Source organism: Microcebus murinus, chromosome 19, assembly GCF_040939455.1.
Source record: "Microcebus murinus isolate Inina chromosome 19, M.murinus_Inina_mat1.0, whole genome shotgun sequence".
NCBI classification, from domain to species: domain Eukaryota; kingdom Metazoa; phylum Chordata; class Mammalia; order Primates; family Cheirogaleidae; genus Microcebus; species Microcebus murinus.
Window position 1 is genome coordinate 2,361,680 of NC_134122.1, and position 16,675 is coordinate 2,378,354.

Consider the following 16,675-nt stretch of genomic DNA (forward strand, 5'->3'; position numbering starts at 1 on the left):
GCGGGGCCAGGGGAGCGCAAGCGGAGGCGGCCCGCGGCCCGGGGAGTCGGGCTGAGCCAGGGCGCCGTGCGGGAGCCCAGAGCGGGTTCCCGCCTGGGGCCGGTCGGGGAAGGTGGGCGTCAGCTCGGATAGCGCTGCCGCCGCCGAGAGTCCCGGGAAGGCAGCGCCCAGGGCCCCGCAGCTCCCCGCGCCCGGAGCCGTCCGGGCCCCCGCACAGGGTCGGGGGAGGATGACAAGGGTCCAGTGGCTGCGCTGTGGACGAGGCAAGGACCAACCGAGAGGGCGGGGCTAATGGGTGAGGGCGGGGCCAATGGCGACGGCGGGGCCAATGGTGAGGGCTGGGTCAATGAGCTGGGCCAATGGGCGAGGGCTGAGCTACTGGACGAGGGCTCGGCCAATGGTGAGGGCTGGGTCAATGAGCTGGGCCAATGGGCGAGGGCTGGGCCAATGGCGAGGGCTGGGTCAATGGTGAGGGCTGAACCAATGGTTGAGGGCTGGGCCAATGGTGAGGGCTGGGTCAATGAGCTGGGCCAATGGGCGAGGGCTGGGCCAAATAGTGAGGGCCGGGTCAATGGTGAGGGCTGAACCAATGGTCGAGGGCTGGGCCGATGGGCGAGGGCTGGGCCGATGGATTGGTCCAATCGGTGAGGGCTAGGACCATGGCGAGGGCTAGCCATCGGCGAGGGCTGGGCTAATGGTGAGGGCTAAGACAATGGGCGAGAGCTGAGCCAATGCAAGTCTGGGCCAATGGGCGAGGGCTGGACTCTGGAAGGGCCGGGCCAATGGCGAGGGCCGGGCCGATGGCGAGGACGCCGCGCCAAGGATGCCGGACTGAATGAGAGCCAGCCGACTCAATGAACGTAAAGAGACCTTCCCTCCGCTTTCTCAGTATAGCGACGTGGCGAATAAGCCCCTTAAGCAAGTGCTGCAGCTTGCAGCTTCCTCCGCAGAGAACTGGAGTCTACCTCCGGAGGACGACCTAGGGTCAATGATACCCGTGCGCTTCGTGCGCCGTCAGAGCCCCGCCCAGGAGCTGAATCCCGGCCGCAAGTCCAGCCGTCCCTCCGCCTGGGACAACACCCAATCCCCGCCCCTCCGCAGAGCACGGCCCCGCCCCCTCGTGCCGATTGGCCGGCGGCCCGCTCGGCTCCGCTCCGGGAAGACCCGGAGAAGGTGCATCGCCCAAGGAATGGCGCCGCGGGCTACTGCGCATGCTTGCGCCGTGACCCCGGCCTGAGGTGACGGTTCGAGCCCAAGCCGGGGTCTGCTGAGGCTGAGGGACCCACTGCGGCTCTGTCGCCAGAGGGAGGGCCCCGCTGCCGCCGGTGAGGACGGGCCCCATCGGGTGGGGAGGGTCCCGCGGCGTGGACGCGCTCCCGGCCCGGCTCTCCCGGAGGTCCCAAGCGCTGCTGGCAGGGGTCCCCCGGCTCTGCGTCCCAGCGTTCGAGCCGCCTCCATGTCGGTCGCCCGCGACCCTGGCTCCTCTTTCCTGCAACCCACCCGGCCCCCTGGACTGACACCCCCAAATCAGGAGCCCCACATCCGTCCGCCTTTCCGGGCTGTGACCGCCCCAGCCGGTGCTGCGTCCCCCGGACCCACGTCCAGTCTCGTCCCATCTTGGTGGCTCCGAAGGCCCCAGCAGGATGGCAGCAAGTGGCAGGCGTGAGATATCTGGGTGGGGAAGACACTCCGGAGTCTTAGCAAGTGGTGGTGTTGATGGGAGAGGAGTCACCGGGTCTCCTCTCCTAGCGGGGGCCACCTGGGCTGGCATAGCCAGCGTTTGATGGCAGCGACATTGGGTAAGGGAGGAGTAAAAGTAAGATTCCGAGCCATGGTGATTAGGGAAAGGAGGTGCAGTTACTGAAATTCCCACTTTGGGGAAGCTCTGCCCCGCATAGCAGGTAGTTCTTGACCTTTTTCGAGGGTCACTGCCGGTTTTTAAAATCCGCCTGTAAGGACATATACCGCACACCTAAGTGTCCCATCATCACATCAGCGGTCCAGTCACAGCCCTCTGTGGGCTGCATGGGACAGTGATTATTAGTGAGCAGCTGTCAGTATCACCTGAGAACTATTGCAATGACTTCACCCTTCACCTATCTGCTGTTAACAACCACTGCTGAATTCGTCGCTATCCCCACTGAACAGAGGAAACCAGCCGAGAGAGGCTAAGGGATTTGTCCTCATGGCTGCCGACAACAGATGTTGGTGGAAGTTAATGATATTTCTCTCCTGTGTGTATGGAGGTAATTCTGTTGATCCACCAAAAGGCACCAGGCAAGGCCCCTGGCTTCCAGAACCTGATCAATAAGGGATTGGGCCTTGTATTATTTTCCTATTGCTTCCAAAACAAATTAACACTAATTTAGTGGCTTAAAACAACATTATCTCACAGCTCTAGAGGTCAGGAATCTGACCACGAGAGGCCAGCCACAGTAGCACATGCCTGTAATCCCAGCACTTTGAGAGGTCAAGGCCAGAGGGTTACTTGAGGCCAGGAGTTTGAGACCAGCCTGGGCAACATAGCAAGGCCCTATCTCTATAAAAAATAAAAAACATTAGCCAGGCATGGTGGTGCACACCTGTGAGTCCTAGCTACTCAGAAGGCTGAGGCAGGAGAATAGTTTCAGCCCAGGATTTCAAGGTTACAGTGAGCTATAAGCACCACTCCATTCCAGCCTGTGTGACAGAGAAAGAACCTGTCTCAAAAAAAAAGTCTTGGCCAGGCGCGGTGGTTCATGCCTGTAATCGTAGCGATTAGGGAGGCCGAGGCAGGCAGATCGCTCAAGGTCAGGAGTTCGAAACCAGCCTGAGCAAAAGCAAGACCCCATCTCTACTAAAAATAGAAATTAATTGGCCAACTAAAAATATATAGAAAAAATTATGCTGTCCCAGGAATGTCATCCTGATTTGGATAAGCATGGTCACTTATGTGACCACTAAAAAATAAAAAAAAGAAAGTAAAAAAAAAGAAAAAAATTAGCCGGGCATGGTGGCGCATGCCTGTAGTCCCAGCTACTCAGGAGTCTGAGGCAGAAGGATCGCTTGAGCCCAAGAGTTTGAGGTTGCTGTGAGCTAGGCTGACGCCACGGCACTCTAGCCTGGGCAACATAGTACGACTCTGTCTCAAAAAAAAAAGTCTCACATGAGTCTCACTAGGTTAAAATCAAGGTGTGGGCAGGACTTCATTTCTTCCTGAATGTTCTAGATGATAATCTGTTTCCTTGCCTTCTCCAGCTTCTAGAAGCCATCTGCATTCCTTGGCTTACGGTCTCCATTCTCCATCTTCAAAGCCAGCAACATCTCTTCTCTTGGACCTGCTAGCATTATTACATCTCTCTCTCTCCTGCCTCCCTCTTGCTCTTGTTTGTTTGTTTGTGAGACAGGGTCTTACTCTGTCCTCCAGGCTGGAGAGCAAGAGTGGCATCATAGCTCACTGCAGCCTTAAACTATGGGCTCAAGGGATCCTCCTGCCTTGGCCTCCTGAGTAGCTGGGACTATCGGCGCCACTACACCCAGCTAGTTTTTTCTATGTTTTTGTATTGACAGAGAGTCTCACTCTTGCTCAGGCTGGACTCTAACTCCTGACCTCAAGCGATCCTCATGCCTGGGCCTCCCAAAGTACTAGGATTACAGGTGTGGACCACCATGGCTGGCCCCTCGTCCCCTTTTAAGGACCCCAGTGATCACATCAGACCCACCAGAATAATCTCCCGTTGAGCAGCTTTTTTTTTTTTTTGAGACAGAGTCTCACTTTGTTGCCCAGGCTAGAGTAAGTGCCTTGGCATCAGCCTAGCTCACAGCAACCTCGCAACCTTGCAACCTCAATCTCCATCTCCTGGGCTCAAGCAGTCCTGCTGCCTCAGCCTCCCAAGTAACTGGGATCACAGGCATGCGCCACCATGCCTGGCTAATTTTTTCTCTCTATATATATTAGTTGGCCAATTAATTTCTTTCTATTTGTAGTAGAGACGGAGTCTTGCTCTTGCTCAGGCTGGTTTTGAACTCCTGACCTCGAGCAATCCACCTGCCTCGGCCTCCCAGAGTGCTAGGATTACAGGCATGAGCCATCGATCCCGGCCCATTGAGCAGCTTTAATTCATCTGCAACCTTAATTCCGCTTTGCTGAATAAGGGGCCACATTCACAGGTTCCAGCGGTTAGGACCTGCATGTCTTTGGAGGCCGTTATTCTGCCTCCTACAGACTTGACAGTGTAAGAGACTCCTGCCGGGTCCTGACACTGTGTGATTTTGGGTCTCGGGTTTATGCTGAGCCATCTTTACGCTTCTGGGTCTCCTTTGTCGTGTCCACTGTCATGACAACTGGTTAGGGTAAGTGGGTGACTGGAGACCCATAGCAATATGAAACCACCAGACTGCAGAGGGAGTCTGGTGGTTTGAGGGAGGGTATGAAGTGAGTAAAGTAAGACAACTGTTAAGCCTTTTGATCTTTTTAATTCATATCTGCTTCCCTTTTTTATATTTTTGAGACAGAGTCTCACTCTCTTGCCCGGGCCTGAGTGCCATGGCGTCAGCCTAGCTCACAGCAACCTCAAACTCCTGGACTTAAGCAATCCTTCTGCCTCAGCCTCCCAAGTAGCTGGGACTACAGGCATGCACGACCAGGCCCGCCTCGGCCTCCCAGAGTGCTAGAATTACAAGTGTGAGCCATCGTGCCCAGGCCCCTCTCCAGATTTTCTGAGGCAGAAATCTCCAGGTGGGGTGGCCCAGAACTCTGCATTTTTAACAAGAACCAAGAGTGCTTGCAACTCCAATACCGAAGTTGGAGTACCACTGGTTATAGACTTAATTTGCCTTTATCTGATTATTTAATGGCTTTACTGAGATAATTCATGTACCATGCAATTCACCCACTTAACGTATGCAATTCAGTGGCTTCTAGTGCAGTCACAAAGTTGTGAACCATCACCATAATCAGTTTTAGAGCATTGTCATCACCCCAGAAACCCTATAGCCATTAGCAATCGCCCCTCAGTCTCCGCTTCCCCAAACCCACCTCGAGACAACCACAAATAGGCTTTCTGTCTCTATGGCTTTTCCTACTCCATGGCTGCTATAGGCTCTAAGTCATTTCATATAAAAGGAGTCATATAATATGTGGTCTTTGTGTCTGGTTTCTTTCACTAAGCATAATTTCTTCAGGGTTCATTCATGTAGCATGGATATTTTATTTCCAAACAACATTCCTATGTATGGATATGCTACATGTCATTTGGACATTCATCCATTGATGGCTATTTGGGCCATTTCCACTTTTTGGCTATTATGAATAATGCTATGATGAACATCTATGCACAGATTTTTGTGTGGACATGTGTTTTCATTTCTCTTGGGTATAATCTTAGGAGTGGAATTGCTGGGTCATGGGGTAACTAACCTTTTGAGGAACTGCCAGACCATTTTCCAAAATGGCTGTACCATTTTACACTCCCACCAGCAGTGTATGAGGGTTCCAGTTTCTCCTCATCGTTGTCAACACTTGTTGTTCATTTTTTGTTTTATTGTGTCCATCCTGGTGGTGTGAAGTGATACCTCATTGTGGTTTTGATTTGCATTTCCCTAATAACTAATGATGCTGTGCATCTTATATTAGCCATTTATATATCTCCTTTGGGGAAAGACCTATTCAGACCCTTTGCCCAGTTTTTGATTGAGTTGTTTGTTTTCTCATTACTGAGTTGTAAGAGTTGTTGACAGGGCACGGTGGCTCAGGCCTGTAGTCCTAGCACTCTGAGAGGCCAGGGTGGGAGGATCACTTGAGGTCAAGAGTTCAAGACCAGCCTGAGCAAGAGCAAGACCCCATTCTCAGGAACAGGTGGGATGGAAAAAAAAAAAAACCACAAAAACAAAAAAAGTGAGACCCCATCTCTACCAAAAATAGAAAATATTAGCCCAGTATGGCAAGCACGTGCCTGTAGTCCCAACTACTCAGGAGGCTGAGGCAGGAGTTTGAGGCTCAAGGGATTGATTGAGCCCAGGAGCTTGAGGCTGCAGTGAGCTGTGATGATGCCACTGCACATTAGCCAGGGTGACAGAGCAAGACTCTGTCTCAATGAATCAATAAAAGTAAGTCACAAAGACAGTACAAAGTCCCCATAGATCCTCCTCCCAACTTCCCCTCATGTTAACTCTCATATAACGGTACATTTGTCAAAACAAAGACATTACCATTGGTAATTAATATGCTATTAACTAAACTACCGACTAAATTCAGATTTCACCAGTTTTTTCACTAATATCTTTTTTCTGTTCCAGGATCTAATCTGGGATCCTACATTGCATTTAGTCACCATTTCTCCTTAGTCTCCTCTGATATGTGACAAGTCCTCAGTCTTTCCTTGTTTTTGATGACCTTGACAGTTTTGATGAGTACTAGCCAGGTATTTTGTAGAATATCCCTCAATTTAGGGGTGTCCAGTGTCATCTCATAGTTAGACGAGGTGATGGGTTTTGGAGAAGGAATCCCCAGGAGGTGAGGTGTCCTCGTCATGTCCTGTCAAGGGCACCTGCCATCCACATGACGCATCACGAGTGGTGTTAACCGCGATCACCTGGTGGAGGCAGTGTCTGCCAGGTGTCTCCACTGCAGTTACTGCTTGTCCCATTATACTCTCATGAGTCACTGATCCCAGCCAACATTCTAGGGAGGGGACTTAAGCATCACTTCCTGGAGGGGGAAGTGTCTGCACATACTGTTTGGAATTCCTCTTAAGGAAGATCTGTCCCTTCTGCAACATTTATTGATTCAGTCATTCGTGTCAGTGTCGACTCATGGATATTTATTTTATTCTTTGGTTATAATCTTAGCCGCTTACTTCGAAGGCATGGCCGCAGCTCTGTGGAGGAGTTCTCTTTGTAACTGGCGTTTCAGATGTTAAGCATCTGCTGCTGGGGGGCAGAGGAAGGCACTTTGGCTCTGAATCAGCCGGGCCTGTGTTCAAGAGTCTTGGCTGTCACTAACTGTGCAGTCCTGGGCCACTCACTCAAGTTCCCAAGACCTCCATCTGCCCAGGGACAGGGTGGGGATGATGGTGACACTAGGAAGGGAGGTTCTGGGGTTACAGTGATGGAGGTAAGGACGTGTCTCCGGGCAGGTCACGTCTGTGCCAGGCATTTGGGGAGGAGGACCAAAGGGGCAGGGTGTGTGCTCTTGCTCACTCGCTCGTGCTCCCTCTCACCATTCTACCCAGGAGGTCTCTGGGTCACTCTTCTTCTCTCTCAATTGCTGTTGCATATATAAATCTGAAACCAGGATTTTAATATACTTTTTTTTCTTTCTTTTTTTTAGGCCATTTAAAGGACCTTGAGATTTTACCTTTTTTTTTCTTTTAAACATTTTTTTATGCCTTTAAATTTCCTTTTTTTTTGCTTTTCCTAAATTACATAAGACTGTAGTCTCAAGGATTTTAATATGCTTAATTTTATTCTTCATTTCTTTATTCTAGTAGTTTATATTAATCTTTATTTTCTTGTATGACATGTTGCACAGGAATGCTTTTTCTGTGAGTGATGGACCAATATAAAAAATTACCGTGTGACTAAATGTATCTTATTTTTTTATGGTAAATATTTTCCACTGTAAAAGTAGCTCATGCAGAAAAAACTGAGTTCATGTGCAATTTTGAGAAAACAATGGAAAATTAGTGAAAAAATGAAATCTCTCATTCCCACTACTCTTAACATTTTGATGAGTTATTTCCTAGTTAACTTTAGTGCATTTTAATGTAATTATTTGCAAACAGCTGCTTTTTAAATTAAGAAGAGGTCAAATTAAGCAGTAAATCCAGGGCAAGTGACTGCAATGGGGAGGAAACAGACGAAGACAAGCGGACTCAGTGACAGATGTAGGACGGGGCCAGACTTCTGGTTTAGTCTTTTTTTCTTTTTTTTTTTTTCGAGACAGAGTCTCACTCTGTTGCCCAGGCTAGAGTGAGTGCCGTGGCATCAGCCTAGCTCACAACAACCCCAAACTCCTGGGCTCAAGTGATCTTCCTGCCTCAGCCTCCCGAGTAGCTGGGACTACAGGCATGCACCACCATGCCCGGCTAATTTTTTCTATATATTTAGTTGGCCAATTAATTTGTTTCTATTTATAGTAAAGACGGGTCTCCCTCTCGCTGAGGCTGGTTTCGAACTCCTGACCTTGAGCAATCTGCCCGCCTCGGCCTCCCAGAGAGCTGGGATTACAGGCATGAGCCACTGTGCCCGGCCCGGCTAATTTTTTCTATATATTTTTAGTTGGCCAATTAATTTCTTTCTGTTTTTAGTAGAGACGGGGTCTCACTCTTGCTCAGGCTGATTTTGAACTCCTGACCTTGAGCGATCCTCCTGCCTTGGCCTCCCAGAATGCTAGGATTATAGGCATGAACCATCAAGCCCAGCCTGGTTTAGTCTTCTTTGGAAAATTGCACAATCGTTTAGCATCGAGAAAAGAACATCTTCGCTAAATTTGTTCATTGGACTTTCTTAAAAAATGCTTGTTTGTAAACCAAATATGCACATTTTAAGGTTTTCTTATACCTTCTTTTTTTCTTATACTCTTCTTGCTTTGGGGGGGAAAAATGATGTTCATTTAAAGAACGACATCGCCATCTCGTGGCCATCTAGAAGACTGTTGCTTAAGATTTAAATTGTGTTTTCTTCAACTACTGGTGTGGGTTTATCGTGCTTTGGAAATTTTACAAGTGTTTGTTTGTTTGTTTGTCTATATGTTTGTTTGTTTGTTTTGTAGCAAACACCTGAGCAGCATAAGGGCCTTTACATCTTTACATCTGGTCTCTAGGCTGATGGTTTCTACCTTAAAAAGGGGAAAGAAAATAGGAAATAAAATTATTTGAAAGCTTTGCTTGTATGAGAAAAGTGTATATAAAACACAGTAATGCAGAAATGAAAGCAGTTTGTGATAGAATGGTTGGGATTATGCAGATTTGATACTGTTCCATTTAATTTATTCTAAATTACTCCTTTTAATTAAATAATTCAAAATTTAAAATGAGCTGAACACAATCCATTTTATCACTTTGTCTTAGCCATGTACAGGAGCTATTTATTGTGCAGGACTGAGTTTCACACTGCTAATCCAGCGATGAAAGTAGCTAATACGAGAATTTTTTAATTGGGGCTTTTAAAAAAATTTTTTTTTTTTTTGAGACAGAGTCTCACTTTGTTGCCCAGGCTAGAGTGAGTGCCATGGCGTCAGCCTTGCTCACAGCAACCTCAAACTCCTGGGCTCAAGCAATCCTCCTGCCTCAGCCTCCCCAGTAGCTGGGACTACAGGCATGTGCCACCATGCCCGGCTAATTTTTTCTATATATATCAGATGGCCAATTAATTTCTTTCTATTTATAGTAGAGACGGGGTCTCACACTTGCTCAGGCTAGTTTGGAACTCCTGACCTCGAGCCATCCACCCGTCTAGGCCTCCCAGAGTGCTAGGATTACAGGTGTGAGCCACTGCGCCGGCCAGCCCTTACAGGCATGCACCACCATGCCTGGCTAATTTTTTGTATTTTTAGTTGTTTTGGCTAATTTCTTTCTATTTATAGTAGAGACAGGGTCTCACTCTTCTTGCTCAGGCTGGTTTTGAACTCCTGAGCTCAAGCAATCCGCCCGCCTCGGCCTCCCAGAGTGCTAGGATTACAGGCGTGAGCCACCTCGCCCGGCCTTAAAATTTATTTATTTATTTTTTTCTTTTTAGTGCTTTCATAGCTGAGCTAAAAATTTATTTTTTGAATGATGATCCTAAAGAAAAAGTCCCTCTGAAGCACTTTGGAGAATTTTTTTTTTTTTTTTTTTGAGACAGAGTCTCACTCTGTTGCCCAGGCTAGAGTAAGTGCCATGGCGTCAGCCTACCTCATAGCAACCTCCAACTGCTGGGCTTAAGCAATCCTCCTGCCTCAGCCTCCCGAGTAGCTGGGACTACAGGCATGTGCCACCATGTCCAGCTAATTTTTTCTATATTTTTAATTGGCCAATTAATTTCTTTCTGTTTTTAGTAGAGACGGGGTCTTGCTCTTTCTCAGGCTGGTTTTGAACTCCTGACCTTGAGCGATCTTCCCTCCTCGGCCTCCCAGAGTGCTAGGATTCCAGAGAATTTAAAGAAAACAAAAAGAAAATTAAAATTTTTTAATTTTTTAAAAGAAGAAAAAGTCCATATAAGCATATTCCAGATCCTCTGGGGGACACGCACTGCCTTGAGGCCGTGCTGGCGTTTGTGCTGAGATCCAGCAGGGGTGAGGCCCTCATGGAACAGGGACGCCCCAGCACGTGCTTGCGTGGGCCCTGGTGTCCGGCCCTGCGTGAAAGCCTGAAATCAAGATTTAGAGATAGCCAGCCGTGGTTTATCACGCACTTCCTGCCGTGGGCTGACTTGTGTCCCCTCTGAATTCCTGTGTTGTAGTCCTAACCCCCAGCACCTCAGAATGACTGTATTTGGAGATAGGGTCTTTAAAGGCGTGATTAAGGTAAAACAAGGCCCTGGGGTGGGCTCTAATATAACCGGTGTCTTTACGAGAGGACACCAGAGTGCAGTGGCCTCATCTGTATTCCTGGCGCTCCGGCAGGCAGAGGCAGAGGATCGCAAGGGTCACTTGAGGCCAGGAGTTCAAGAGCAGCCTGAGCAACACCGTGAGATTCCGTCTTTACAAAAAAGACAAAAAGAAAAATAACAAGAACATCACTTTAGAGTTTCAAAGGATTTTAGGAGTTGTATGCCAGGACACAGGGTTGAAGACCGAATCTATATTTCACAAAATCACACAGCACAGTTTACAGATTTCGGGACTTGCTGCTTATTCAAATTTAATGAGATTTTCTTTTAGTTTCTTGGCATTTCTCTTTGGAGAATTAGTCAATAAAGAGCTCAGGTCTGGGCCGGGCGCGGTGGCTCACGCCTGCCTGTAATCCTAGCACTCTGAGAGGCTGAGGCAGGCGGATTGCTCAAGGTCAGGAGTTCGAGACCAGCCTGAGCAAGAGCATGACCCTGTCTCTACCAAAAATAGAAAAAATTAGATGGGCATGGTGGTGCATGCCTGGAGACCCAGCTACTTTGGGAGGCTGAGGCAGGAGGATCCCTTGAGCCCAGGAGTTTGAGGCTGCTGTGAGCTAGGCTGACGCCATGGCACTCACTCTAGCCTGGGCAACAAAGCGAGAATCTGTCTCAAAAAAAAAAAAAAAAAAAGCTCAGGTCTGTTCTTTACTTTGGGATCTGAACACAGGAGATGAGCCATGACATCATCACCCTGGGGCCATTTTGAGTGGCTCAGTGTGGCCAGGCAGCAGGGCTGGCACCGGGAGGCAAGGGCCCGCTGTCGGTCCCACGGGCGCCCCGCCAGGCCAGCCAGGTCCGCGCCTTGCGGGACCACGGCTTCGCGTAGGGGTTTGCGTGCTGGGCGGGCAAGAAGCATCACCTTTGGAGGCCGAGGGCGCTGCGGTGGCGGAACCGGGGAGGCTGCAGGGTCTGGGGACCCGCCAGGGCCACGTTGGTTCATCCCAGGGTCCAGCCCCCAGGCGGGAGCCGCAGGGGCGGGCTGCCAGCAAAGTGACGTGCGCCAGGGCCAATCAGCGCGCGGGGCACCCCCAGGTCGCCCTGCGGGGCGGGGGCGGGCAGAGCCGGGAATCCGTCGACCTCTGGAGCCAGGTGCACTGGGAAAGGTCAAAGGGAACAATGAGAACCTCATATCACGCTGGGGAGACCTGCCCAGGCTGCAGTCTGTGTCTGGGCTAATACTATAGACGGGGAAGGACCTCACCATCCCCCCCACCACCACTTGCTCCCCAAAGACAGAATGGCCACCCCTACCCTGATGCCCTGCAACCCCCGGACCCTGCTCTGCAGGCCAGCCAGGGCCCTGCGCTGACTCCACGTAACCAACCCACCCTCTCTTCTCCTCCAGGTCAGAAGTCAAGGGGGATTCTCTGACACCTCCACATCCCGGTCCCCGCCCAGCTAGGGCAGTGCCAGCGCCAGCGTGGACACAGGTCGGTTTGAGAACCAGCCAGTGGGGTAGCTGCGAGCCTCGGGATTGGGAGGGGCTGGGCCAGGCTTCAGTGCTGTGGTCCGCAAAGTACAGACAGGTGCCTGGGCCACTCTCCCTGTGACCACAGGGCAAAGGGTAGCAGGCATTCTGGGAGGGCCAACTAGCTGAGTTCATGTCCCCCAAGTGCCTGTCTCTGACACTTGGCACTCAGGGGCACCAGTTTCTATGAATACGGATGAGGAACACCAGATACTGTGTGGGGACTAGCTCTGGATCCACCCCTAGCTCTGCCACTTCCTGGCTGAGTTGGTCACCCTGGCATGCCTCAGTGCCCCATCTGTAAACTGGGCCAGTAGGAACAGCCAGCTTTCATGACGTGGGGCTGAAGGTCACGGGAAAGTGCGTGGAAACGCTTCCCCTGTGCTCGGCACGAGAGGCCCGTGGGCCGTCACCCATCGCATCAGCACCCATCAGCCCACAGCCCCTCGGGAGAGGCGTCTATCGAAGTGAGGCTTGGACAGGGAGGGGACCCCGCAGAGAAGCAGCAGCCCAGGGTCCCCAGCTCCAGCAGGTCCCTCCCAGCCTCTCAGCCCCAGGGACACCCAGGCAGCCCATCTGCCCCACCTCCTTCCCAGCCCGTTGCTAGAGCCCCAGGCCCAGGGCTTCCTCCACTGACTGGGATTTTGCCTCCTTAGGACGGAGCCCCTGGACTCCCAGGTTCCTTGCCAGGGAGGAGGAAAGATCCATCTGCCAGGGCTGAGTGTGGCCTGAGGGGACAGGCCATCGGTCCTGGAATGCCCCTGCCTGAGGCCAGCGAGCAGGAGGGCGAGAGCGTGAAGGCCGGCCAGGAGCCATCCGTGAAGGCCGGCCAGGAGCCATCTGCTGATCCAGGCACCGATGTTGTCCCCGCAGCCCCCAGGAAGCCCAGGAAGTTCTCCAAGCTGGTCCTGCTGACGGCCTCCAAGGACAGCGCCAAAGTGGCAGGTGCCAAGCGCAAGGGCGTGCACTGCATCATGTCCCTCGGGGTGCCTGGCCCCGCCACCCTTGCCAAGGCCCTCCTCAAGACCCACCCTGAGGCCCAGCGGGCCATCGAGGCGGCCCCCCAGGAGCCGGAGCAGAAACGCAGCAAGCTGGAGGCGGGTGAGGCTCCCGCCCAGGGTGCCCCCAGAGCGGTCTGCTCCAGTCCCGCTTCTGCCTGTCCTTGGTCCTCATTGGCCTGCGTCCTTTCACCAGGTGTGGGAATCGGGGGCACGGGCTGCAGGCACAGGCCTGGGCGCCCCTCTCCGTGGGCTTCCTGGTCCTGAGACTCCCAGATGACCTCGCCTCTGCGCCCGTCCCCTCCTCTGAAGCGTGCTGCCCACAGCCTGGCTGGCTCCACCACAGGAGTGTCTGAGGGCTGGGGCACTGCGTCTCCAGGTGGCTGCTGCCAGAGGTCCAAGCCTTTGGCCCCAGCTGCGAGATGATCTCTAAAAGCCAGGCTCTATGGTTGCCTTTCCACACGTTCTAGAAAGCACCTTCACCCCACTCAGGCAGTCACTCAGTCACTGCATCCACGTGAGCAGCAGCCTGTGCAGGCCGGGCACTGTCCCGCAAGTGGGTGAGCAGGACAAAAGCCCTGACATACAAGCCTCCTCTCCCAGCACAGTGCGAAGGTCGTGATCTTGACCTGGCCTCTCCAGGACTGCCCTGCCCTGCCTGCCTCTCCTGCCCAAGCCTCCCCCTCCATGGAGCCCCCAGGGACTGACAGCTCAGGGCTCTCAGGCCACCCCGGGGGAGGGTGGCAGGGAGTGCCGCAGGCTGGCTGGAGGTGACCAGACCTGGCCCTATGCTCTGATTTGGGGGGATGGAGTCAGCCATCCTGGGCTCTGCCCCTGCTGTTGTGCTAGACCTTCCCCTGAGCCAGACTTGGGGGGACGCAGCAGGTGGAGGGGTGACAGAGAGTAGAATGAGGGCCAGGGCTGCCCCTTTCTCTGTGCCCAGCTGTTCCTGGGTGGCCTAGGCCCTGCCATGCTGTCCCCTGCAGAGGACAGGTCCCCTGAGACTCCCAACAGCAGATTGTCAGGATTCCTGAGTCCTGCCTCGGGGCTCTTCGGGAGCAGTGGGCAACGGGGACTTGTGGTGACCCTGGAGCGGGGCAGGAGGATGGGCACAGGGGACAGGCTATGGGGAGGGCGGGCTGGCAGGAGGGAGCCCGTGAGGTGCCACCTCCCTGAGCTGGGCAGCTGGGCGGAGAGACGCGCTGGGCCGACCTGAGAGCGCTGTGCTGTGGCCACTTCTGCGTACACCATGTGGGGGTCTCTGTCTACGCGAGGTCTCGGTGTCGGTCTCTGTGTGTTTGTGGTCCTTGCACGTGTGTGTTTGCCTGGGAAGGTGCGTTTTCTGTGCATCCTGGTGTGTGCGTGTGGGTCTGTGTGTGTGCTCAAGTTTGTGTGCTCACATGTCAAGCAGAGGCGTGTGTCTGATCCGTGTCAGAGGCGAGGTGAGGCCTCACACAGACCTCCCACCCCCAGCAGCCTCGGCATGAGTGACATGGAACTGGGACTCGCCTTGGGTGGGCAATTCTGGGGGGTGCCCTATGGGCGGGAGGGGATGGGCTGTATTTCTCCCCAAATGGGACTGCCATTCCCTGGGAAGAGGGGGATGACAGCCATGGCAGTTGCTACCTACCTCTGAGCAGGTGGCCTCTCAGGTCAGCCTGGCAGCCGGTCACAAGGAAGGGGGGCTCTTGGGTTTCCATCAATGAGCTGGCGGGGATCCTGCCTCAAGGATGGCAATTGAGGGGTGAGTGGCCTGAGGTCATAGGGGGTCAGAGCCCTGCATCATGCCCCTGGGCTGAGGCCCAGGGCCACCTGAGCTAGGGGTGTCCCTGGACACAGGCTTGGAACCTTCACGGCACCTGCAGGACCCCTCAGCCTCCATCCCTGTGCTGGGGTCCCTGGCCTGGTGGGGGCCATGTTGGGGACTTAGAGGGACTCCAGCTCCCAGAGCCTGGAACCCCCTCTGCAGCGTGGCCGGCTGTCACTGTGAGCACTCTCATGGCCAGTCCTGCTCTGAGTGCCCCTGAGTGCCCCCCGGTTCTCTCCCCAACAGCCCAGGGGTAGAGGGTGCTGTCCCCATGGCCTGTGGGAAGCAGGGCTCAGAGGACCTGAGGCCACCAGCTGGTCATGGCACACGGCGGAGCCCTGGCCTGTTCTTCCCCTGAGCTCAGTGGGACAGGGCCATCTTGGGGGAGTGACCTTTCTAGCCCACCTGAGACTTCTGCTCACTGCTAGAATCTGTCCAGACTCTGGGGCCATGGCGCCTCTGTGAGAGTTGGAACAAAGCCACCCAGCTCAGACAAAATGCAGGCCAAGGCCCTGTCTCAGCCCCACGGGCTTCCCTGGCAGGGGCTCTTGGACTGTTTATCCCCCTCGACCTGCCACCCTCTATCCCTCCGTCCACAAACGTCCCCACCCCAGGCCAGACTGTGGGCATAGCAGCAGCTTCCTAGTGCTCAGCCCAGATTTGGCCTAAAGTTTTCTGGGAAGGATTTTAACAGCCTTTGTGGCCCTGGGCAGGTGGCCTTTGGGAGCAATGTCCCTGAGTGGCAATTGCTTGTCTAAGTCAGCAGAGGCTCCTGGCCCTGGAACATGCCCAGGCTGAGGTGAGGGGGCCAGCAGCCCGGGCTCCAGGACCGGGCCCTCCCCTTCCTGCGCTGCCAGCCTGACCCGCCCCCTTCTCTTCCAGACGCTGATGGAAAGGAAGCCGGCAGGTTAGCAGGGGGGCCTCCTTCTGAGCGAGGGGAGGAGGCCGCTACCCTCCCTGAGGCGCCCAGCACGCCCCCAGAACCTTGACAACATGGGCATCACCCTCGCTGGTCAGCCACCTGGGCCACCGGCTCTGCTCTGACCACAGGGCTCTGGGGCCCAGTCCTCGACAGACGTCCACTTTCAACATCATGTAATTTGTTGTTTTGTTTTGTTTTTTGATCAAGTGTAAATTACTTTTGTAAGCAGGAAAGAAATTCAAAACAGAATAAAAGAAGCTGTATGTTAGATGCTGTCGTGGGCAGGTTTTAAACATTCCAAGATTCTGGGTCCTTTGAGGCCTGGCTCTAACCCCGCCATCCCTGGGACTCCAGCCCCAGCCCTCTCCTGGCCTGGGCCATCTCTCAGACCAGGGCCCCTCACCCTGGGGCACCAGCTACTGGCCTGGACACTAGGTGGGGCCCCTGAGGCCTCCCTGTCCTGCCTCCCTTCCACTGAAATGGAGCAGTGGGACACCCCCCCCAGCCTGTCCCCAGGAGGCCTCAGGCCCCCTCCTGCTGGGCCCTCCCAGGATGCCCCTGGTCGTTGCCTCCCTGGCCCATGCCCCACCTCCTCCAGGAAGCCTCCCAGACTGATGGTTCCCAGGCACTGAGTGCCCCCACACCCCTGCTGAGAATGGTGGCTCTGGAAATCTGCTGAGGAAGGGGTGAAAGGGGTGGGCCTGGGTACAAGAAGATCCTGACAAAAGTGCAGGGCCACGGTGGTTTTGGGGCCGAAGAAACCTGAGCCCCTCGCCCAGCTGGGTGCCGTGCCCTGGAGGAAGAGAGCAGGGAATACAAGCTGCCTTCCGTGAGTTCCCAAGGCGGGGCTCCTGGGGCCAAAACTTCCCCACCGGGTCCTGTGCTTTGAAATCTGCCTCCAGGCTCAAGTA

General features: G+C 53.5%; 2 protein-coding genes across 3 annotated transcripts in view; both read left to right on the forward strand.

Annotated features, from left to right (window-relative positions):
• The first annotated feature begins 11,920 nt into the window (after positions 1–11,920).
• Positions 11,921–16,032, forward strand: FLYWCH2 (FLYWCH family member 2). Of its 2 annotated transcripts, none has more exons than XM_075995003.1 (3): positions 11,921–11,999; positions 12,694–13,231; positions 15,725–16,032. In XM_075995003.1, the coding sequence occupies exons 2-3, from the start codon at positions 12,793–12,795 to the stop codon at positions 15,829–15,831; spliced, it is 546 nt and encodes a 181-aa protein (XP_075851118.1). In that variant the 5' UTR covers positions 11,921–11,999; positions 12,694–12,792; the 3' UTR covers positions 15,832–16,032. The 2 variants fall into 2 exon arrangements, with proteins under 2 accessions (XP_075851118.1, XP_020137095.2); XM_020281506.2 differs by having other exon boundaries at positions 12,694–13,138.
• FLYWCH1 (FLYWCH-type zinc finger 1) overlaps positions 11,931–16,675 on the forward strand; it is a 35,857-nt gene continuing 31,112 nt past the window's right edge. The window contains exon 1 of the mRNA XM_075994997.1: positions 11,931–11,999. The gene's annotated coding sequence lies outside the window, so the exon portion shown is untranslated. The remainder of the gene's footprint in view (positions 12,000–16,675) is intronic.